Below are 25069 nucleotides of genomic sequence, written 5' to 3' on the forward strand. Positions count from 1 at the left end.
TTTTCGGGGTGGATGTGTTGGTGTTGCCTCATTGTTGATGTTTGAAGGCGAGGTTTCACTCAGAGGCTCAGGCTGGAGTGCAGAAAATCTGTTTTTCAGTGGGATTCCCACGGAGTCAGAATGTTTTGAGGCCCGGGCTGGTCGCTCAGAGCGGGGTCTGTGGAACTGTTTTGGTTGCAGCTGCTTGTTTGTTTTTCTTTGGTGGAGCAGGTGTTGAGGTTGAAGGTGGGTTTCGGCTCAGAGCCGGCCACGCTGATTCGTCCAGGTGAGGGATTTCTCCCTGTCAGTCGCCTCATCGGATCTGCAGTGTGAGGCTTTTGTTTCGGCTTGGCACCCAGAGCGTTCCAGGGTGAGCTGCTTGATGCGAGGCGTACGGCCTCTCCGTTGATTTGAGGAAGAGTTGTCTCATTTCCACAGGTAGCGTTGATTTCAAAGTTCACCTCCAGCAGTTTGATCTTCATTTCTATAGACTGAAGTCGTTGTATAATACTGCTAATGTCCCTTGGGGTCGGCCGGAGGAATTTTGTCCTGGTTCTACTTGGAGATGAAGAAAAGTAAGGTAAAAATAAAAGTAAGAAAATCCCCCAGTCCTTAGGTTTGAAGTAATCCAGTTAAGATGTCGATAATGTAAATATAACTATAAAAACGGTCACTATAAAAAGTAACACAAATTCAGTCAGTGAATCTGTGTTTATTTCTTAAATACCTTTTCTCACTGAGACTTAGTTACATCTTCTATCACCGGAAATTAAAGGCAATTAATTATTAAGGTCATAAATCACTCCATTGATTAAATTTTGACATAAGGGTGACTCTATAGTCTCTATTGTTCACTTATTTATGTTGTTGAAGCCTGATCCTAATGCTATGAAGCATTATATTTAGTATCTGGGTTAAGGTGTAGATTAAGTTTAGACTGAGGTTAGGAGTAGTTTTGTGTTCTGGTAACGTCAAGGTTTGGGGTTGTCTAATGGTGCGTTCACACCAAACGTGTTACGTCAAAAACGTGCCCAAAGCTTCAAGTTCGACGCGTGTCCACTTTGCTGCGTTCTTTTTTGTTTAGTGCATATTTCCACGTGTGTTATTCATAGTTTTGATGCCTTCAGTGTGAATCTACAATGTCAATAGTCATGAAAATAAAGGAAACTCATTGAATTAAAAGGTGTGTCCAAACTGTTGGTCTGTACTGTGTGTATATATATATATATATATATATATATATATATATATATATATATATATATACAGTATATATATACATACAGTATATATATCCCACTTCTTCATTAACTCCCTCCACCTCTTTATTTTCTGTTTTAATCAAGCTCAGAGATAAAGAGATGAAGGAGAGAGAGATAGAAAGAGAGAGAGAGAAAGAGAGAGAGAGAAGGGGGCGGGAGTCCATTCAAGCACGGATAATTAGGAGAGCGGGTCATTATTGGTGGAGAGCATCCGGTGGAGGCAGGAAGAAAAAAAAAAGGAATCAAAAGCCGCATAACAATATCAGAGTCTGAGTGGAGCATCATCGGCGCTGACGTTCCAGTTTTATCCCCTCAGCGTCCGCTTCCAGCAGCCGGGCTGTAAGCCGCTGTTCAGACAGGCAGACAGGCAGCAGCGGAGGAGCGGCGGCGGAGAGGCTCTCCTTGGTGATTTCAAGTGGGGACGCAGCAGCTTTTATTCCTTTTCTCTCTTTTTTTAACCTCTCAGAGGATTGTGGTTTTTTTTGTTTTTTTTTTGTTTTTTTTTTATCTCTCTCTCCCTCTTTTCAAGTCCTTGGAGCAAGTAGGGACTCCGCTGCGGAGCTCAAGTAAACGGTAGGTAGGTGTCTCTTGAATTGTGGGTAAAAAAAAAAAAAAGAAAATGAAAAAGAAAACAAAAAACGGAAAAGGAAGCGTGCTTTTGAGGTACCAACACGGAGGGAGTTTTTTTTTTTTAAATTATTATTTTTCATTATTATTGTTATTAATTTATTTTTTTAAAACATCGCGACCCTAGTTGACGCTGATAGGTTTAATCCCTCGATGCGAGAGGAGAACGCCTCCCGGTTGGTGGACGCACGGCTGTCTGGGAGGAAACAAAAACAAAAACAGGCGAGTTGTTTTGTGTTGACAGCAGGAACCGCGTGATTGACGCGACCGAAGTGAGATGATGTTTGTATTATAATTAATATTATTGTTGTTTAGATAAGAATCAGAACTGAACCGTTTGACCTCCTTTGTATGCATTTCGAGTCTTGCTAACTCACACGTGTGATCGCACCTAGTAATAATGTGTAGTTGCTGGAAGTAATGGATGAAGCATGAATGTGGAAGTTGATAACAAGACCAAACCTATAGTGTTGCTGCTCAAAATCAAGTCGATATTGATACGTGCTAATGTTTACTAATCAGTTGATCTTTTTTTGTATTCGTATGAATCCACTCTGAAAATGTAAATATGTATATATGGAAGCCAATGTTAGGAAATAAGTTATTTGTTTCAAAATGACTGGTGTCATAATGTATTGATACCAAGGGATGGGGTGGGGGGGCATCACATTGGCTTAATAACCCCCTCCCCCCAACCATAACCATAACTTGATCATACATCTTGTGTATACAACCAGATACAGTCATACTCAGCAGATCAGTTCAAGAACACTTTACTTTTTCCTTTTCAAAATTCAGCAAACATTACAAGTAAGATCAAAAGAAATATCCTCTGGATCTACTGATTATACAATAAACACAATTGCAGATAAGAACAAAAAATGACTTCTTGCACTTCAGACTTCCCTGGTGTGAGTACACTGACTGCCTCCTATAGAGCAAACAAAGCGTAACCTGGTTTGTATTCACACTAGCTTAACTTAATTTAAGACTAACACTTCAAATGCCATATTTACTGAGATAATTTCACAGTATATTACATATCTGAGAACTAACACCTCACCTGGAGCCCTGAAGCTCCAGCCACCTCTCCATCGTTCTGCTCTGCCCCTTGCTCTGCTGTCTGAGCATCCTATGTGAAACAATATTACATAATTAACAGACCTATTCTACCTCACATTCAGTGCTGACCTTACTAAACACCAGACTTTACAACAAATGCGTTGCGTGATAGATATCTAACTTATGGGTCCACTCACTGTACTTACAGCCGAGGTAGCGAAATAACTTCTAATGTCTGTCGTCCTTTTCTTTTTTGGTGGCGACATGGTCTCGGAGACTCATAATAAATGTCAAACTCAGAAGGAGACGCGTTCACTGTCAGCACCATGGACCAAGCTTCCGTTCCGCGTGTGGCCAGCTGGCCGCCGCCTGGTGCAGCTAATCAAAGAACGTAGATCCACGTTCTTTGAGCCAATAGCGGCATGGGTCTTCATAGTTCATAACAGCGAATTTTAAAATGAATGCCACCACTGCGTAGTATATTGAAATATTAAACTAATCAATGTAGATTTTCGTTTATTTATTTTGTTTTTGTTAAAAAATACATATGTTTTTTTTTTTAAATTAATATGGCAAAAATTGGTCGGGACTATTTTATATCCCTTGAATATTGGTCGTGACATGTCACGACCGTCCATACCCAAACCTACGCCCATGATTGATACAATACCGACAGAGTTACAGGTTCTCTACTGTACCTAACGATGGACATTTGGTGATTTCTTTTCAGAAAATCCTCCATTTTTTTCTAGTGTTTGTTGTAAAAAAAAAAACCCATCTCAATTTGGCAAATTCTGAAGATCAATACATTAATCAAGTTTATTTGTATAGTTAATTTCAGCAACAACGCAGTTCAGAGTGCTTTACATCATAAAAAAAAAACACACACAAAAATACAAAGTCATCAACAGTTGAAACATTATATAACTATTGGGAGCAATAAAAACAACTCGTTCAAAATAAACAGAACCAAAGTATTTATTTATTCCTGCTTTACTTTTCGGAGTTCGGGGCTTTTAAGGAACTTTTAAGTAACAATCCGTGACTTTATATTTTCCTGAAGGTATAAATATGACACGACAGCGAGTCCCATTTTCCTCTGGAATAGGGGCCATATATATCCTGCCACCACGCATAGTGAGTGGGATGGTGAGGAAGGTAAAACAATCTATAAAGCTCCCCGTGACAGAACCGCACCAAAACTGTAGAGTGTTGGGGTCGCAGAGTCGCTATAGCGGCCATTAGATATATGGAGAGTGGTTGTCTTTGCCTTCCTGTCCCACCTGAAAATGTAACGGTCACTTATCTTTACCAACTGGCGCTTTCTGTTCTTTGGTGACGTGAGACGAAGACTGAAGTTTTAAGGAGATTTGACGTGAAACAAAATATGGGTACACCGAAAAGGAACCTAGGTACAGTTAGGCATGGAAGAGGATCTGTGATGTTGTGGGCCTGTTTCTCATCTTGAAACAGCTTAAAAGGCAAGGAGGATTTTAAATTGAAACATCAGTGGAACTGAACCGCTGAAACTGAAAATATGACCGAACCAAACTTCTGCAGGCCTAGCAGGTCAACTCTGTCCTTAGAAGTTCATAAAAGACCCACTGAAGATCATTGGGCAAATCGAACAAAGACACCCCCATGGTCCTCATCACCCATAGACTTCGCTCTTATAGAAAACCTTCACGGTAAGCTGCGGAGGGCATTGAGCGAAAAATGCTACAGTAGAAGGTTCAATTATTGTCCAACGGGGGTAAAAAAAAAAAAAAAAAGGGGGGATTCTATTGAGCTGTTGCATCAGTCATCATGTTACAAACATTATCTTCTTAATGTAAGTTTGTTTTATGCTCTAATTAAAAAGATTGGCGTTTTCTCAAACGTTTTTGCAACAAATGACGATATTTTTACGACCGCTGAGACCCCAAAAGGGTGCCAATATATTTATGGGTGTTTCTCCCTCCATCCCCTTTCTAAGAGAAATCGTACATATTTCTCAGAGAAATATGTACGATTTCTCGAGGTATGACAACTCGACTGGCAGATTTTTAAGAGAATCTTACATATGTAGATGGGGGGCAGTGGGCAACAAGGAGACACGAGCTTTGAAGGACAACTACTCCAACTGAGGGCACCTAATTGTTTTTGTAAGCAGACCAAATTAGCCTCTATCACAATACAAAAAGCCTACAAAGTTACACAAAATGCATCTTCTGTTAGTTTGTGTTCAGGGCCTCACACCCTCTCTGACCATCACAGATTCTGGCTTATTGCAGCAGGGCTGTTGTCTACAGCAGCGTTTGGTCCGGTGAAGTTATTAAACCCAACACCTTGACAATTGGGGTAATCTCATGTTCCGTCCGTCAGGATTTGCTGTCAGGCGCGCTTATTACTCTTATTACTGTAAAGGTCCAGTGAGTGGTTGGTTGGAAAGGCTCGGGGAATGAGTCAGAAGTTAACACCCGCCGTTTGATCTTACGGTCGCACCGCAGACGCAAGTCAAGTCTGGCTGATCTCAAAACGTGCTCCGCAACCGCATCCGACTGCAACGTGAAAAGTGACGCTGTTGTCATTGGCTGAAGGATGCTTAAGTCGCTCTCTGCTGAGCGCAGCACACTCTCCATAGGGATCTGGCAGAAACATTGCAACGACGCCATGGGAGTTGCCAGGAGCGATGTGCTGTGATTAGGTTAGCAGTTGCTTACTGTTAAATATTACATGTCCCCCACAGGGAGGAGGACGGCTACGCATCCTCATCGCCGAGCCTCAGAATCGGGTGTTTCTCCCCCCCTCTGCCCCTCATGTCAAGAGTTGTAAATGCACAGCTCTGCGGTTAATTACTATTCTGCACGGGGGACGCTGTGTGGAGCCAAGCAGCGGGCCACTAGATAGGACCTCGTTTGTTTAACTCTAAGGGTTGTGGGGTGGGGGTTGTGTTTTGTGTCTTGGGATCTGTCTTGCACCGACGGATCTGTATGGACAAGTTGACTCCTTGGGCCTGCGGAGCTTTTTAATTTTTCATCGGCTTCCGCCTGCCAGACAATGATAACCGAAATCTCTCCACGGGCCGTTATTGTATTGTCGCCTCGGTTCCGGTCCCGACCGTGGGCGGATGATTGTAAATACAAGCTGAAATGAGAGATGTATGGAAAAACAAACAAACAAACCAAACAAGTTGAGCAAAAATAAATGAATAAATTTTTCACAGCTTCATCATCCCCTGTCCATATGTGTGGCTGTATACATAACCCCAATATAGGCTCAGTGCCTTGGCGTAATTTGACATCCATCCCTTGGAGTCGGCCGATGCTGCCACTTCCATGGCAACAATGAAACATAATTTCTGAGGATTCATTGACTCTTGCAGACACCATTACATAGCCAATATTGCAGAAATGCAATACAGTGGGGTTGATAAGTAATCATTATAGAGGCAATATTCCAATTTCTTTTTTTTTTTTGTTTGGGACACACATTTTATCTTTCACTTTTATTGATGTTTCATCTCAACTGCCTTAAAGGAAAGAAAAAAAAGGAAATAAGCAATTTTCTCATTTTCTCCAGATTCATCCATCTGGAACATAGGAGAGAGGGAGAAAAAAGTTTAATATAAACAGAGCAGAATGGAAGACGTTTCCACAAATATCCAAATAGTGGATCTGAGTGGAAGAGGAACGTGGCTGTCGTTTCCGCATCCATCTTCCAACTTGTCAGATCTCGTTCGTTCCTTCGCGCTGCAAAATCCCCAGCTTTTTAGTGAGCAGCCGGTCGCATGTGATCGCCGTATGCAAATGGATCAGTGACTTAGTGGAAGGAAAGGGCTGTGAAAATGGGGCAAAAAAAAAAAAAAGTTTAAACAAAACCGCCTTCTCGTTTTTGATCACAGTCAGTCCAGTAACCGAGAAACCATTAAAAACCCTCTCTGATGGGTTCTGACGGCGTTCGCATCCGCTCGGATCAACTCTTCCGACCACCGCCCGGCTTGTGCGGCCACGACGGTTGAGACGCCGGAGGACGTCTGTGTTTGAAAGGAAGTGACACAACAGATCACGAGGAAACGCGACTTTGACAGATGTGCCCTCTGGAAAAGGGGAGAGGAACAGGAAATCGTGGACAGTCGCTGCCAAAAAACATTTATTACTAGGCTGAATGGTGGCTTCCAAAAGCACTCACTACCGTTGGAAAAAATCTCACTGTTGCAGTTTTATCATGTTACAACCACAAACTTCAATCGATTTTTATGGGATTTTTATCTGATAATACAGTACTGAGTGGTATATAACTACCGTATTTTCCGCACAATAAGGCGCACCTAAAAACCTTCAATTTTCTCAAAAGCCGAGAGTGCGCCTTATAATCCGGTGCGCCTTATATATGGACCAATATTGAGCCACAGCAGGTCTCGCAACTACGGTAAGCAGCCACCGACTTCATTTTCCCCCGTAGAAGAAGAAGCGCGCGGTGCACGCTGGGTTTTGTGTAAAGACCCCAAAATGGCTCCTATTAAGAGACACGCTTACGACGCAGAGTTTAAGCTCAAGGCGATCAGTCACGCAGTAGAACACGGGAATAGAGCAGCAGCGAGAGAATTTAACATGAACGAATCAATGGTGCGGAAGTGGATATATATTGTAATTGCACTAACATTTGATTTACCGTAACTGTTTTTTACGTGTTTATTGAATTGAGGAAAAGTTCCCCTCTACTATATGTTACACCTTGCTGTTGTTAAAAGATAAACTGTGTCACGAAAAAACCACGTCACTGACTTTGCATCGGGGAAAATAATAAAACAGCTGTTTATTCATTTTGGGAATGAACAGAGTTTTCAGAACGCTGGTTTGTAATCTATTAATAAAGTTTGACTGACCTATCTGACTGTTTTGTTGACATTCTCTTTAGCGCAGTTCCATCTAATGGATGCATAACGTAACCCCAGCCTCTACTGTAGCATCTATTCTATGCGCCTTATAATGCGGTGCGCCTTATATATGAAAAAAGTTTCAAAATAGGCCATTCATGGAAGGTGCGCCTTATAGTGCGGAAAATACGATACATAGTGAGGAGGGAAAGCATATATGGTTTTCAAATTTTTTACAACATACAATCTGAACATTGTGTCATGTATTTGTATTCAGCTCCCGGCAAACTGAAAAAAAGGTGCATGAGAGGAGCTGCATAGATCCAAAGCTCAGGTGGGAGAGATTCAGCCATTGGTGGTGCAACTAAAACTCTGTCTTTAACCTTAAAAGGCCCAAGTTTCAAATCTCCGCCTGGATGTTTTTGCTTATCTTCATTGTACGCAGTTCTTTAAATGTCCTGTGAGTAAATATATATTTGCCCATTTATTGATAACAGCTGGAGCTTTCAATGTCTAGCAAGTTATTTTCCCAATTTACCCTCCATTGAAAGACCGCCACTCAGATGAATTTCGCTCCCTGCTGCGGCGGGGGTGAAATTACCTTAATAACCCGATATTGGCTGGAAAGCGAAACGTCTCCCCCTTTCAGAAACCGTTGGAATTTTTTGCAGATAGTGCAAAATGTGGCAGAATTACGGTACTGCAAATTTGTCTCTGTTCGGTCTGGAAGGGTTAATGGAAGAAAATGTCAAGAAGTTCACTTTTGCCACAAGCCACGTAAAGGACACAGCAAATAAGTGGAAGAAGGTGCTGCGGTCAGATGAGACTAAAGTTGAACTATTTTTTTATTGTACATGTAAAACACCATCTGTGGCAGAACACAGCATCCCCATGGTGAAACGTGGTGGTGGCAGCATCATGATGTGGGAATGCTTTTCTCCAGCAGAGGCAAGGGAATCTGGTTAGAGTCGATGAGAAGACGGATGGAGCTAAATATTAAACATTCCTGTAAGAAAACCTGTTGGAGGCTGCACATTGTTAAAGATAACAACATGTAAATGTGTCTTTATGCTAACCACATTTTCTATTCTTTTGGATTTCTCAGCCAAAAATAAGGCAATTGACATTTGCTTGTTTGGCACCGTTCATACACATTGCATTTCAGCGTACTTTGCAGAAAACGATGGAAAAAAACAACTACATTGGTACAAGAAATACAAAAATATTGGAAAGTGTCAAATAAGAAATAAACAATAAAATGCATATTTAAGGGCTCTAAATATGACAGACAACTCTGAACTGAAATGTATTTAGACTTGGGATCATTAGAGTTTAATTCTAAAATATATATTTTTAGAAAGCAGCTGTCCAACGATTTAGAAGCTGGTCTAATATATTGGCGCTCTGGGAGCAACATTTGGAAAAAGCTTTAGCTGCCTGATTGAATTTATGCAGAGACCGGTAAAGACTATCTGTGTTACAATCAGTGCTGTCAGTTACCAAAAAAAAAAAAAAAAAAATCAAAGAAAAATGTACAAAGAATTCCAGTAGATATACTAACCTAAAACCTTTCAAAGACCAATTGGAATCTATGTGCTGATGAAACTTAGCGGCATTTTTGATGTATGGTTAATGTATTCACTGCAAAAGTGTGCCACGTGCTTAGTTATGCAAGTTAAAACCAGAGCAGACTGCATCACGCATCAGATTTTGGAAAAACAGTGCTACTTGTCTTATAGAGTTAGAATAAAAAAACACTGTTTGCTGAAATTTGGTACCATTCGGGAGATGAAAAAGAAAAGATTTCCTTTGGCGATGTCAGTAAAAGGGAAAGTTGTTCATCAACTGAGTGAAATTTTACTAAGTATTCTGATCAAATAAATGGTCGAAAACTCTGTTTCAAACCTTGTTGGTCTTTTGGAGATGTAGAATACCAAAACAAGTGATCTCTTTATTGCTCTTTTGACTAGCAGATGCTAACAGAGAGGATGCGATCTTTATTTAGCCGCAGCTTCTACTGTAGCATGAAGTGGTTTTCGGATAAGCCAGGGTGTCGTAGATATTTTGGACATTAAAAATTCTGTGGTACTTCACTGTGTTATCTCTAAAGCACCAAAACTAGTCCACATGAGTACCACGGTGAGGGAATTCACACAAGTGCCACTCAGATGTCTCAGTAATCCCATAATGTTACTTAATATCATGCTACACTATGCACACTTTTTGTGCTACTGTACATTTCCTAATTGTTTCCTAATAACTTCTACTAGCAATTATTTGACCATGGACACTCAAAGACTCTGGACAGAACATTTGAATTTTATCCATAGGTGTTTAGGGGGAAAGAAGGGATAACAACAACCCTGGACAAAGGAAATCCTGTATAGATGCTTGACACACTATACAACACAAGGGTACTTCAAAAAGGACACACACATACTCCATGGACGTAACAGGGCACATTAATACCCTTGCAACATACCAGTTCCCACACACCAAAGTACATGGAGAGATACTAAACAGTGTCACTGCTTCATAGCCTACATTTTGCTCGTATCAATTGAACTATATACCAGATTTAAGTTGTCACAAATTGCTTAAAAAAATACTGGGTTTTTTTTTTCCATCTACAAATATAAAGATCTTATCAACAAAACTATACATTTTCTAATACTGTGTGATTATGGTTGTGTCTTTTTGGCTTCTGTGTATCTTTTCTTTGCGGTGGAATTGATTTCTCAGTGCATAGCATCCCCGCCTGCTCCTTTCCTTAAAAAGCTCACTTTTCACACTTTCTTTGCCTTGAAGTTGCTCTTGTCTTTGAGCTGTTGTCAAACTGCATCACGCAGATGACCGTTTTTAGGATCTATTAGGAAACATAATGCCCCAAGCAGATGCGAGCAATTCCATTTGCATTATAAATACCTTATGATCGCTTCTATCGTATTAGCATGATTGTGGCCCTTCGTAACAAGAACGTCACGAGGCACTGAGGGATTTGTTTTATAGTCGGACATTTAGGGAGCAGCAATTTCATCGATTGTGTTCTCTTATTAAATGTCCTCATTAGTATAATTTTTTTGTATTGTTCTAATTTCATCTTGATCGTTGTATCCGTCTTTGAGAGCGATGCGAGTGTTGTCGGTGCGCTTGCGCTTTCTTGTTCGGAAGTCATGCATTTTTCAAAGAGCTTTTGCAACGTTGCTTCTGTTTCATCAAACAGATAAAGCACTGGATTTAGAAGAAAGGACGCACAGAGGCTTAAATGAGATTTCAAATCTCTTTTTAAGCTCTGAGCAATCACAGTGTGATGTTACAATCACCCCTGTCTGAGCAGCGAGTGCAGAAAAATAAATCTTCCATGGAAAATGGACATTGATTGCGCTGCCATGCGGCTTGCCATTGTGCCTGTCGCTAACAATTATCAGACTCAAATCAAATGGACCCCGATTAAAGCACCGAAACTTGTTGAGAGAGCAAGGAGACAAAACATGCTTGTTAAGTCTGTTTTTTTCCCCCCCAGGTATTGTTACAGGAACAGTGCCGCTGCTTGATGCAGTTTAGAGTCTTCTACAAGTTTTTTCTGCTGCCAAAATTGGTATTTTACTACACGCTAATCCTGCCAAATCCTGAATTCGCCTTCTGTTGTGCAATGGAAGAGCTGTGCACTGTGAAAAACTAATTGCTCTCTCAAACATTTCTAGTTCTAGTTGAATCGCTCAGATCATTAATGAGATGTAGATATCAGATGACGATAACCAGAGCAAAGGTGATGGTTTTTTTTGAGTGGAAAAAAAAAAGATTTAAACCTTAACCTGACCCCAAATGTGAAAAAGCATTTGAGCTTTTAATTGGAATATCTGTTTGTGGCGCAAACCTGAAGCGTTTGGGATAACTGGAATAGCTAGCAAGGAATTTTTACCCACTCTTCTTGTTTTACTTCTTTAGAGTGTCTTTGACAGTAACTAAGGTCAGATAACATTTCAGTTATGTCAGATGTAAGTCTAGAGTTTGAGTTTGAGTAGGCCACTCCAATTTTTTTGTTCATTCTCTAGCTGGATTTGCTAGTGTGAGGCTAAGGCTCATGAATGGACTAAAGTTATCCCTAATAATTTTCAGCAAGAAAGCTAACTGCATGGCTCCAACAATACCACATGTCCCCCAGGAGGGTCAAAGTAATCCCACTAGATTTAATGTTCCACTTTCAACATCTTATTTCCTCAAAAGTCTTGGGGGCTATGATTTCTTTTCTTTGTAATTGTTTTTTGACTGATAGATAATAATGACTTCGTACATTATCTGTCGTTGGATTTCTTTCACACCAGGCACGATGGGCTGCTTTTGGATCGCTTAGCCTACTTCATATTGTCAAGTGATTTCTTGATTTTACAGGTCACAGAGTAATTAATCCAAAGTGTGGCTTGTGATATTGAACTCGGCTCTTCAAAAACATGTGGCTAATCACAGTTAATTTATGACTTAACAAGGGGATGGCACCGTTTGTAGCACTATTTCTTTGCAGTAAGAAGGTCTCAGGTCTTTCTCCAAGGAGTTTGCTCTCCTGATGCATTTGTGGGTTCTCACCAGGTACTCCAGCTTCCTCGTACAGTCAAACATGACTATTACGTCTATTGAATGCCTTTTAGCATATTTTCTGTCCTGTGTTGCCCTGTGATTGATTAGCAACCGGTCCAATGGCGACTGGGCACCACCCCACGATGCAGGACAGCTACTTTTTATAATATTTTCCAAACTGTCAGGGTTTTTTTGGCCTTAATTAATGAAGTTATCAATTGAGTAGTTACTTGGGGTGTCTTTGTATACAATTACAAATGGGTTTGATGTCTTCAAATGTTTAAGTGGGGCAAAACAGAAGGAATCTTTAAGAGGGCAAATGCTTTTTCATAGCACTTTAGGTCCAAAATGGAAAAATGTGTCCTTTGTTCAGTAAAGATAAGTTATAAGATCATTAAATGTTTACATAAAAAGTGTTGAAAATGTGTGTGTGCAAAGTGACACTATTCAGGAACATCATATGGTCAGTGCATTAGGGATGAGATGCTTTGAGAAATTTGTAAAATGACATGGCAATAAATCCACACAAATGACTAAATCATAATTCAAAAGAAACAAGTTCTGGTATGTATTTAGAAAACAATAATTATCAGCACCTATTAAATGGTGAGCAATTTGAAATATGGAAATTTAATGTGTACCATTTGTTTTATTGCGCATCAGAATTTCATCTATCATTGCTTTTGCCTCAATAAATTTAGCGCCGGCTCCCAGGAGTAACCGCATCTATTTGTCAGGACCGAGCATCGTGAGAACTTATATAAAGCTAACATTCATAAAGTTTTTTTTTTTCTGAGCACAAGGGGGAGACGGATGGAGGGTTTTTAGTCTAAACGTTCCACTGGGAGCAGCGGTGGAGTGCTGCTGCTGCTGCTGCTCAGAGGGTGATTCTGCTGGAGGCAGTCTGACAAGCAAGCTGAACACACACACATGCGCTATTAGAAAGAGAAAAAAAATCCACTCATTTACTCTGTTTCTCTTCAACATAGACATTCGCAAATGCCAACCGACCTTCCCCTCCCCGTCAGCTTTCATGTTGAAAATCGATGGCTGCAGAAGCCAAGAAGGACAGGGCAGTTGTGGAAAAATAAAGAAATCAATGCAGACTTATTAACTGAGCAGAGCTTCCTTTACTATACTCACACGGAAAAAAAAAGAAAAACGTGTGGGCGCGTGTGTTTGACTCGTAGGTGAATGATGATGGTGCTGCTGGTTTTAGACACGAACCTTGAGTGTGTGTGTGTCCCCTGGATGTAGGTGGCCGGCGTTTGTGCACAACTGCTACTTTGTAGGCGTGTCATGCATGCGCATGAGCGCGAGAGCGCGTGCGCGGTTTTGCGCACCGAGACAATCTCTCAAAGTCGGTGTGTTATTCTTGGGTTAGTGCCGCGCAGTCGGGTTAGTGGCTTGGCCTCGGTCTATTTGTGGACAAAAGAATGCTCTAAGACAAATGATTTAGCACCTGCCAGTCAGAGAAGAAGGATGGGAGATGAGAAAAGGCAGAGGTCAGAGACTCAGGAAGGGAAAATGATCTTTCAGAGAATTGAAAGGGAAAAATAGAGCAGAAAGGGAGCAAAGAGATGACGTTGGGGTGGAGGGAGGGGGGTGGAATAAAATCCTGGAGTGAAAAAGAATTTAGCAATTTAGCTGTGGGTCATCAGATAGCTCGAGTGCTTGGGAGAAATTTTCCGTGGGAAATGACAGTCTCTATCCCTGCAGAGTTGTTTGCCTAACAGCGGCTCGCGGGAGCCCGGGCTGGCCTTCGGGCCCTGTGAACAGACCTTCCCTCATCACAGGAGTTACCATAACAACAGATGAGGTCGACCTGTACGGGTGGCAGCGCAGGGATGTGAACTTTGTTTCAGCCTCCAGCTCTTCAGCTGTCTGCATCGCTTCCGACACACCGACACCCACCTTTTCCTGGATAACAATCATCACGGAAAGACGCGGGAGCATGTTTTTTTTTTTCCTGGGTAATGTTTGGCCGAGAGTGAGGCTGTGATTGCTCAGAGGAGAACGGTTTGTTTGGAGTGAGAAAATAAAACGCCATGTCGAGAATAAGAGTGCCAAATGTAATCTTCAGAAATACCTGAAAAAACAAACCCTGGAGTGAAGTGTTTGAAGAAGCATTTCGGGACTCAGGGTGATGGATGTAAATTTTGACGGGCGCGCGCCTTGATTTGATTTCCTTTTGGCATTCGCTGACTGACATCTGGCATCGCAGACCCTTTGCAGCTGCTCGCGTTTGACAGCCTGATCAGTGTACACAACATTAAGCTTTAATCATCCAATTTACACATTTTAAACTCAACCGGCAACAGCGATTTATTGCTGATTTGGTTCGTTCTCCAGTAAACAAAGCACCCACCTTCTATGAAACCGTCGTTGGCGCCTGGAGCGGCTTAGCTAACAAGCATCTGATTGTGCAGATTAAGGCGTGTTCCACGGAGGACTACTCAGCTTCAAATGAACAAATTGACCTCCCAGTAAAATCCTAAAAGTGGGTCAAGAACGGATACTTGGTGCTTTATCTGAAACATCTGGACCCATTTTGCGCTGGCGAATAACTCCGGGCAGCGTTGTTTAAAGAGAGTCTCCGTTTTCGTTTGCCGATCCTGGTCACGCCGTCAGTCCTGCTCGCATCCCATCAGGCTGTCATCGCACTTTTTATCAGCAAAGCGATTGTCAATCAGGGGGCTTTTCTTTTTCCTCTAATGAAAGAGCGGAGAAGAGACATTCTGTTTTCTCTAAATGGCAGGGTGTCATTTGCGTTTGAGTCGGGAGCCAGACATCTGTTATGTGCAACTTTTTACAATCCCTTGCGACACCTTTTCCAATTTTTTTTTCACATTACCGTTACAAATTGTGCCGTTCTGTTTCACTGGATTTGTGACACAAGGTATTCATTTTTTGATGGTAAAATGCCGTAAAGTGTTTACTAGCTGGCTTCCTGAAGTCAAAACTTTGAGATCCGCTACCATGTTCGCCATTCAAACTCAAGCCAGCATCCCTGTCCTTGCCGAAGAAAGGCAGCATGGACTTCAGCATGATGTTGCCATCACCGTGCTTCAACACGTGCACTATTATTTTTCTGCTAAAAGAGTCGCTGCGTCTTCTGGTCTCATCTGATCAGAGAACCTCCTCCATGTTATCTTTGTCTCCTAAATTACTTTGCAAAACAGACTTTTAATATGTTTAACAATGACTTTCTTCTTGTCCCTTCTCAATAAAACAGCCGTAGCTAGTGAACCCGTCAAAAGGGTATCACAGCTGACAAAACAGGCGTCTCTTTGCCCCTTCTTTCCCAGTCTATCAGATGAGGTGGAGTACATGGGGAACCTATTTTTCCAAAGTTTAGCTGATTGGATCAAAGTGGACTTCGTTACAAGTTGAAAGCTTGCGATACTGTTTTATAACCTAACGCTAATTCACGCATTCTACCTTATCTGAATGCTGTGGTCCTTGGACTCCGTGATTCTGATTGTTCACTAATATTTCCTAACAAGAACCACTGGTTCTCTGAATTTAGTTCTTGGGAAACTTCTGAAAACTAAGATTTATTTAGCAGCGTTAGGCTAACGGCGGGATAATACCAATGTGCACACTAGAGCATAGATTTATGGCCTGACCCAGACCCAACATTCAGCCCACGTTGGGCCAAAATTATTTGCTTGATGGTTCGAATAGGCTTGTGCTTCTGCGTTTAATAAGCTTACGCAATGCATACAGCACAGAAAAAACTAAAGGAAAGCACACTGCACAATAAATGCATGTGCAGAAACACCCTGCTCCGCTCCTATCAATCACACATCACAAATGATTAGCACTAGATTCACCCTACGATTACAACAAGCAACTACATAGAACATATAAAACGTTATGGTGTACCATTCAGGGCTTTCAAGGCATTGCAGCTGAGGGCAGATGGGTGCTTTGCTCTCTTTCCTTCAAACCCAAGTCAAACTTATTTAGACAATGCCGCACTGTAAGAAGCAATAATATTACAGACCAGCACCTTGCTCGCCAGTCAATTTTCATGTCCTCGGTCGCTAACAATGGAACACATGCTTTCTCTCTCCATGCTGGAGAAGAGACATGGCACCCCCCCTTTTGTTATTAAGTGAGCCACCAGTGACAGAAGAGCTTATGTAGGTCACATTGTATTAATCTGGCTGGCTATCCTCGCAAATGTGCTCCAAATCAAATGTGACACATTAAAATTCAGTTCATTGCTGATTGGCTCAATAATGCCGTACGGCTGCACTGGGAATTACTTCTCGGCCACTAAGACTAAGACCTCCGACTTGCTTTTATGCTTAGGCATTACATTACTGGTCTGGATTAAAGCATTACAAATGGGACATGCTTATATCAATCTGGCAGAGCAGCTCAGGCACTAAATATTAATAAGTGGCCGTTTATAAAAGGCGCAGGGCCTTTTTTTCACTTGACTTAAACAAGGTCTGTGGATATCCCTGCAATTAATAAAGCAGGATATCAAGTGATCTAGAGCTGGCCGTGAACTTGTGAGCCATCTGGGCAACTCAGCGGCCTTAAACAAACCAGAAATTTTGCATGTAAGACAAGCTTAACAGGATTAGAAGACGCCGCTTGGGCGCACATAAATCATTTATGATAATATGAGAGTTTCAATCGGAGCGGGGAGACGTGTGCAACTCAGCCGGAAGAAACTTCTTCCACCCTCCATCGGTGCAGCAGCAGCACCAGCGCAGTGTGACATTTTCAACTTGTATTATATCTCCAGCAGCGTTGTACCTTCATGCTGTCTGCAGCCGAGAAACGACTGCATATGCTGCCAGGCTGCGTGTTATTGGGGAGGGAGTATATGAGGCCGTTTTGATGTGAGCAGTCAGACAGAACAATAAACTCCTTCCAGGCAGTATAGGAATAAAAAAAAAGAAAAGAAAAAGAAAGCAGTGCACGGATGAGTTGCTCAGTGATGAGTTCATATCAAAGGGGATGTATTGCCGTGAGGTGCGCCACGCGGCCAACCCTGATGGTCATGATCAGATCATTAGAGCTGTTTACCTTGTGGGATTTGCTTCGAGGTGGTGAAGGTGGCTTCGGAGATTACGGAGCTCAACTGCGCGTCCTCTCTTCCCTCGCTTCACGTACGTACGAATGTGCTGGGAAGACGCAGACGGGGCTGCTGAAAGATTGGGTTTGTGTACGAGTTAAAAAGAACAGAGAGAGGTCCTTGAGGCAACCTGCACATCTTTTATCGCATCTTTAATTTATTGAAGCCTATAATAGAAGCTGCTGCAATTCCACTGAATAGACACAGCTGAATAGTAATCAGCCGGGGGATGAGGAGACATGCTTAACTTCTTTTGCCTTTTTTTTCTTTTTCTAAATCCACCCTTGCTATTTGACAATCATCCCCTTATTCAAAACATCTACAGCCCTAGATATTGTCTGTTATGAGAGTATATTGCAGCATTGGGCCAAAAGGTTTGTTCTTGTGCCACTGAGGTGGGTCTGTGATTGTTACTTGCCTTTTGTCTTCCCTACTTAGGATTTGTCTCTGAGGGGGCGTTGTGCCACTGCCATGACCCTCCTGTGGTTCTCCGGACTAACCCTGATCATCTCAGCCCTCATCCCTCTTCGGTCCCTGGGTTGCCCCTATGGATGTCGCTGCTACAGCCTTACAGTGGAGTGCGGATCGCTGGGGATCAAGGAAATCCCACAGGGTGCTCCCTCCATCACGGAGGTCAGTTGGCCAACTGGTTAATAGTTAGAGACTCTAGCCATGCGTAGAGGTGGTTTTCAGGTGCCTTCCTACTGCATCCCTTCATATCACCCTGAAGTGATTGTGATTAATCAATTCATTGTGACCCTCTTTGACGCAAGCCTGAGGGAGGGACTGCACCGGCGTCTGCATAATTATTCATCCTTCCTCAGAAAGTGACTCTCGCACACCCACTGATCGTCTGTTAAAAGATGTTTAACATTACACCGTCTTTTCCTACAGGGTTCAGACCCTCCAACATTACCGCAGCTCATGAATATTGATGAAAAGCAAGTCTCGCATAAATTGTTCCATTAACCTCAATCAGCAGGTCTATCTCGTCGATCATAGCTCACCTCGACGCACGACAAAGTCGCATTAGCAATCAGGCGGGGTGCCCGTGGATTGTGGATTAAAACTTGCAAAGCACTTCTCATGAAGACCAAATCAATCAAGTATTTCTGCAGATCCCTGCAATGTTTAACAAAAGGAACAACAAAAACCAGAGAAGTGCCACTACATCGCTTTATTGTCCTGATCCTTGACTAGCTCATTCCCTTTGGTATTTGTCAATATTCTTGTGAAACTCTGCAAAGCACAGGAAAATACAGTGCCTTGCAAAACTGCTTACTCCGCTGACCTTTGCACATCTTGATCACTCGTTTTCTTTATCTCTGTCCTGCTTTATAAAGACGATCTTCCTCCAGGACAACGCCATAGTACAGATTCGTCTTCAGGATCTGAATCGCCTGAGAAGCCTCCATTATTTGTACCTCCAGAACAACAGCATCTCAGCGCTGGAACCTGGGGCCTTTCTCAACCAGGGCCAGCTGCTGGAGTTGGCTCTCAATGGAAACCTCATCCACCTGGTCACCCCTGACATGTTCCGGGGTCTGGAGCACCTCCGTATCCTCTACCTTGCCAGCAACCAGATCACTCGCATCCAAGACCACACCTTCAGGGGATTGCAGGTTCGGTCAAATTATTAGGAAAGATAAAGATGTTTGAGTTTACATGTTAACAAATTAAACTCAGGATGACCTTTTCTGGATAAAGTAGAATAACATCTACAATAAATTGAGTCTGATATGTCTTGCTAATCTTTATCTTACTCCTACTGCGGTAAAGATTGACTCAGCTGCAGGTTTTACTACCTGTCGGCATTTGACAACCTTTTTCCATGCCTGTCTTTCTGTTTGCTTTATGTCTTTCTTCTATGTGCAGCGCCTGCAGGAACTGCACCTGCAGGAGAACAGCATAGAGTTGCTGGCCGAGCACGCTCTGTCTGGCTTATCGTCTCTGGCTCTGCTGGACCTCAGCAGGAATCATCTCCGCACTTTGGGAGCCTCATTCCTCAAACCCCTCGTCAGCCTGCAAGTCCTCCGTATCACAGGTTAAATCATACTGTATTTTATATTACTGTCATGCAGTCCCGTAAATTCTAAACTCCCCTGAATCATTAAAATATATTTTATGTCAGAATATTAAAGAATTAACACCACATTTCGCAAAGCACTGAGAGTTGCTCCTGATCTTTTTATCTCCGGTTAACGAAAATTAAGAGCCCTTCAAATTTGTGCATATTAAAGAAATTCGCCCAATCAAAGTCTTGCTTTTAAAAACAGTACTTCAAGACACCATCTTAGAGTGCTTAATGGCGAAATATCCAATTAAAGGAAGGTTGGTGTAGAGGCCAATTAGGAAGCCAGTACATCTCAACCAGCTTTGGGACTTCTTCTTCTCGCACCTTTTGTAAAGGCCGACCATTTCTGCAACTTTCTCAAACCAGCGCTGCGACATTCACTCATACTTCTAGCAGTAATTGGTCAGCTGTGCACAGGTGACACAGGAGTGTGGGACTGAACTACTCTACTTCATTTAGGTCCCGACACATTTTATGTTTTCCAGCATGTGACAGTTGGGATTTTATTGTACCTTAATGTGTGGTTTTCAGTCCGACGGTTTTGATTTACAATATGACTGGTCGTCTTGTATTTGCAACCAAATGAACCCAGTTTTGATATTAGTCAAGTATTTTCAGGACTCATGGGAAATATTGGAATAAAAATGCCCAAATGTTGAATATAATTCGAAACAGTTGTGTGTTCTTATAGACGTTATATCACTATTTCCATTTTCTTGGGTTCTCATACCTGTATCGGCCATTTGACTCTTTTAAAATATGACTGGTTATAAACTCTGATCAAATCAAAATGACTCAGCAACCTTGTGCTGGAAGACATTTTTACTGGAGTAATACAACCCTATTTCTTGATCAATGACTCACTAGAATACAGAAAAGTACTTTAAAATGACGAAGGGATGAAATGACATTAATCCTACATTGTGCTCTGCATCATTTAAGTAGTAAATTGCTAAAAATAATAATAATAATTTTAGTCCAATGCATGATTTTTTTTTTTTACAGGAAAAGGATAGAGTTTGGCAGTTTCCTGTGGAAAGGCCTCTTAAAGCCTAAAGCAGTGGCAGTTTTTGATCAGGGCCATATGGCTCCCCACTCTGGGTGTCCCTTGGGAGCGGCACAAAATGGCTTTATTTCAGTTTGCACCCAGAATAACTTTTAGATTGCCAACTCACTTGTTCTGTGAATGAGGTGTGAGAGCTACACTGTGTTGTTCACTATTTTAGTACTCCAATTACAGTTGCTGTCAAATGTTTCCGACATTAGGAACAGCAAGACTGGATTCGATCATGTCTAGTTCAAAATCTAAGGTCTAGTCCGGACTTTACTGTTTCACATTAAATAGGGATTTTTTTAAAAAACGGTTCTGGAAACGATTAGAGTTTGAAAAAGGAGAATCTCTGAGGGGCGCCATTCATGCCAAACCCCCAGCTGTGCGCAAGTTCTCTTTGACGTGCTTAAGACTGTGTGTGTTCTCGTCTGACGAAAAAAATCCAACCTCTCGTGTTCATCTCATCCTACCTTAAACATGTCATGATGCGTTAGATTGCGTCTCGCATGTGGGAATCTCTAGATTTTTATATTTGCTCTTTGCATTACTTACAAATGCAAAAAACATTAAAAATTCATCTTACAAAGTTATTTATAGACAGGAACGTCTTTTTCCAGTATTTTCGAGTGAGATATAATAAACAAACATGTATAAAATATATATGCGTTTTGATATTACCCTCACATTACAGCTGATTTAATTCTCAATGATATCTGTATAATATGTAATGGAGGTGTTACACTGTGATTGCAGATTGTTGAGTAAACAGCCTGGTTAGCCTTCTGTTATCCAGGATTTGTAGATTTCATGCAGTGTTTTAATAACTAGGACCAAGTAAAGAGGTCTCAAAATGAATTTGTGTCAAAAAGATGGACCGTCTCCAAATAGCCCTGGTGAAAGTGTCGGCGAGGGAAATCTAGTATTTCAGAATAAAAAAATTTGCACTTTTGCCAAGTGCTTGTGTGCACTTGGTTTGCTATGCTCTAAACTGTCAGGCAAAAATCCTACAGGCTCTCATTTTTGGATTAGGGAAATGGTATTATGTTCCAATGCAGCTTTCTTCAAACCACACACCCCACAGAACAGGAGAGACGAGCGGAGTCAAGTGCTTCAGCATGCTCTCTAAAATAAATTATGGACAAAATAGCTTTTAAAAAAAAAAAAAAAAGGTTGGATGTGTGTTTCAGCAAACTCAAAATAAGCATTTAGGTTAAAAACAAGTCGGTTTAAAGTTATTTTGCTGACCTACTTCTAGGTAAAGTATTGAATTATCCAATACTAATGAAATAAAAGTAGCTGGTATGTGGTAGAAAAGGACCCAAGTGCATGTCAAACTAAACACAGGGAATGAACTGAAAATGAAAAAACAAACAAATCTAAACAAACAAGGAAATGATCAAAACATAAATATAATTCTAAAAAAATTAGAACATTTCTGCCAACAACCATCTACAATAACCCTTTGAAGAATTTGAATTAGTATGAGTCACAACAACTTTTAATTTCCCTCTGGGATCCAAGTATTTTTAAATTTAACTGAATTGAAATTGAAAATATATTAATTTTATTGAAGTTTGCTTTTAAAAATTATTAAATCAAAATCAAAATAACCTCATAATGTCTGATAACAATTACCAGACATTATAATTGCTATCAGACAATTATAATGGTGTGGCATGTTGAAACCGTGTAGATGTTAAAAATAGCAAGAATTAGCTTGTGCCAACTACTTACTAGGTAATATGCTAATGTTGCTTCCATTAAGTAATTTAGTTCTGCAGTGTCATTAATTAGTGTCAGTAACACAGCCGACTGTCATTAACATTACTAAACATGATGTTATTGCATAATGCAGAATCCTGCGATTCTTTTGTTTTCTTTGATTAGACCAAATGTAGCATGTGAAAAATGATGAGGCTCCTTCAAGTTTTCTCTCTAATCCAACAAATTGGGTCACAATGTTTGATGTGATATTTGATGAAAACTACCCAATATCTGTTTTAACATCATGAACCTATAATTTGGGTTGAGGAAATAATGAAGTGAGTTTATTTGTACTTTCAGTCATCTGGATGCATTGTGATCAAATTCAAGAACGTCAAGAAATTAAGGATTAATATTGGTAAATTTATCATTTAGAAGTCCAAACATGACTTTAAAACCACTCTTTGTGTAATTTGCAATTTTGTCCTCCTGTCCCGTTATTTCAGAGAACCCGTGGCGATGTGATTGCGCTCTCGGGTGGCTAAGAACATGGATTGGCGAAGATGGACAGCGTTTGCTAAGTTCGGCAGAGCAGCGTCGCTTGATGTGTGCAGAACCCCCTCGTCTTTCCCACCTTAGCCTGGCAGAAGTTGCTCCAAACAGTCTGGTGTGTATTCCGCCTGTGGTACAGCTGGAGCCCAACCACCTGACTGTGCGACTCGGCGAGAGCCTCCGTGTGTCCTGCCAGGCCTCTGGATACCCACAGCCTCAGGTGACGTGGAAAAAAGCTTCCCATGGCAAGGCCCAGTTATCACCTCGAGGTCTTTTTCAAGAGCTGGGACCCAACGGGGAGTTGTTCCGGCCAGGGCCGGGCGGAGTGGTGACAGCCCTGCCGAGCACCGGAGGGATCAAGGTGGGAGGCGCCGAAGGAATCCAGGGACTCGTGCGAGGGGCCGAGGAGGGCGGTGAAAGAGATAGCTTTGATCCAGACATGGGCAGCGGCATGCTGTTCCTCAGTAATGTGACTGTAGCACATGCCGGGCGCTATGAATGTGAGGCCTGGAACCCAGGTGGAGTGGCGAGGGTTACATTTCACCTGGCTGTCAACATGTCTTCTTCCTCGTACTCATCCCAGCTCTGGCCTCGTTTGAACACACACTCCTATGTTTCGTCGTCGTCCAGCTCCTTCTATCAGCCAGAAGTTCTGGATGTTAGCCAGGAGCCCCTGTACGAGCAGGACAGCATGGACTTCAGCGCTCTGGGTCCAGCCACACAGACCGCCATCGCTATTGGGATCTCCCTGCTGGCTCTCACTGCTGTTCTTCTCCTGATTATGATTTACACTCGTCACCAGCAGTATCAAAAAGAGGACAATGGCTCCTACTGCACCAGCAAAGAGGAGAGCATCCTTTACGTGAATGACTACTCTGACGGACCGACAACCTTTGCTCAACTGGAGGAGTACCGCGATGATCACGGCCATGAGATGTATGTCCTCAACCGAACCAAGCCCGTCATGGGCTCTGCTTCATCCAGGTGTCCTATGATGAGCGGCTTTGTCCAGCAGAAGGGAATGAAAGAAGCTCTCCTGGAACACGAAATGGTCCAGACACTGACTAGATCGGGGGGACTGGGGTTTCGCAGAAACCCGACTGAAGGTGGCGAGGGCCCGCTAACGGCAGATCCAGAAGAACTGCTTCTCAGCCAGAGCCTTCTGTTTGGATCTCAAGTTGCCTATGAGATCCACTGCTGAAGCATCTTTAATGGGTGAAAGTAAATGTCAAAGGAGTTAAAGACATTACCAATCATCTTATAAGAAATGAAAGCATCAGATTATTATCTGTCCTTTGACAAAGAAGAGACACTCAGATAGTGATTGGAGATGGAGAACTGGATTGCTTCCAGCTTTCCAAATACCTGCTTCTAATTGATTGCGTTACAAAATGATGTGCTCGATGACTGGACAGAGGGAATTACAGAGAAAATAACAACTGACCAATGGTTTCAGTCTCCAAATAAACCCTTTAAGGATAATTACAAGTGGCTGACTTCACCAGAAGTCTATATTACAGTTATACTAAATCCCCCCCCCCCCCCCCCAACTGTGCAGTGTATGGTTGTAACAATTGTCAGTGGATGGTAATGAATATTTTCTATAAATGTTTTTCTTTGTTTTATTTTAATTGTTTTGTCTCCAGGTATGTCGAAGTTAATTTCGTGTGAAGTAGAGCTGTTTCATTAGAATTAGATCAACAACAATCATCATCAGTATGTGGCCAGAGGGAATTCAAAGGGTCCAACAAATATTGCAAAAGTCAGAGTTCTCAACGTTTGCAGGCTTTTATCTTTTGAACATGTCTTGTGTTTTCTTTATTTATGCCATTAACCCCAAAACAGGAGTTTGATCTGGAATATTATTTGGAGGTACTCGGGTGTAAAACACAACAAAATATGTGGACATCACACAACAAAACCAAAGACAATATTTTATACAAACCCCCCCCAACAACACAAGAATAAAAGCCTCTTGCAACAAAACAATTAATAGGAACCGTGGGTCAATTTGCACATTCGATGACTTCAAGTAGCTTTCCCTGATCTTCAGTCACATTTCAGAAGACAGTACGTCAAGCAGAAGCATAGCCCAAAATCATAAAAAATGTGGGATTACATTTAGCTACATGTGAGCTTATAGGCTATGATTATTTGTCTAGATTGTCTAATTGATGTTGACTGGTTAACCGTGGCACATTCAAATTAATTTGTTTTCAGATAGAAA

General features: G+C 41.7%; 1 protein-coding gene across 2 annotated transcripts; it reads left to right on the forward strand.

The window, feature by feature from the left end:
- Window positions 1–1405: 1405 nt before the first annotated feature.
- lrrc24 (leucine rich repeat containing 24) lies at window positions 1406–24786 on the forward strand. 2 transcript variants are annotated; one of them, XM_032566527.1, is made up of 6 exons: window positions 1406–1656; window positions 1771–1818; window positions 17900–18094; window positions 18805–19083; window positions 19337–19505; window positions 22797–24786. In XM_032566527.1, the coding sequence occupies exons 3-6, from the start codon at window positions 17933–17935 to the stop codon at window positions 24041–24043; spliced, it is 1857 nt and encodes a 618-aa protein (XP_032422418.1). In that variant the 5' UTR covers window positions 1406–1656; window positions 1771–1818; window positions 17900–17932; the 3' UTR covers window positions 24044–24786. The 2 variants fall into 2 exon arrangements, with proteins under 2 accessions (XP_032422418.1, XP_032422417.1); XM_032566526.1 differs by having other exon boundaries at window positions 1771–1814.
- The last annotated feature ends 283 nt before the right edge of the window (window positions 24787–25069 follow it).

Source organism: Xiphophorus hellerii, chromosome 6, assembly GCF_003331165.1.
Source record: "Xiphophorus hellerii strain 12219 chromosome 6, Xiphophorus_hellerii-4.1, whole genome shotgun sequence".
Taxonomy (NCBI): Eukaryota; Metazoa; Chordata; class Actinopteri; order Cyprinodontiformes; family Poeciliidae; genus Xiphophorus; species Xiphophorus hellerii.

Excerpts from the sequence above, each read along its gene's own strand:
- lrrc24 (XM_032566527.1), top strand. The coding sequence starts at position 17,933 with ATGACCCTCCTGTGGTTCTCCGGACTAACCCTGATCATCTCAGCCCTC. Across the intron at positions 18,095-18,804 it reads GTGCTCCCTCCATCACGGAG|ACGATCTTCCTCCAGGACAA; the intron begins GTCAGTTGGCCA and ends TGCTTTATAAAG. Across the intron at positions 19,084-19,336 it reads ACACCTTCAGGGGATTGCAG|CGCCTGCAGGAACTGCACCT; the intron begins GTTCGGTCAAAT and ends TTCTATGTGCAG.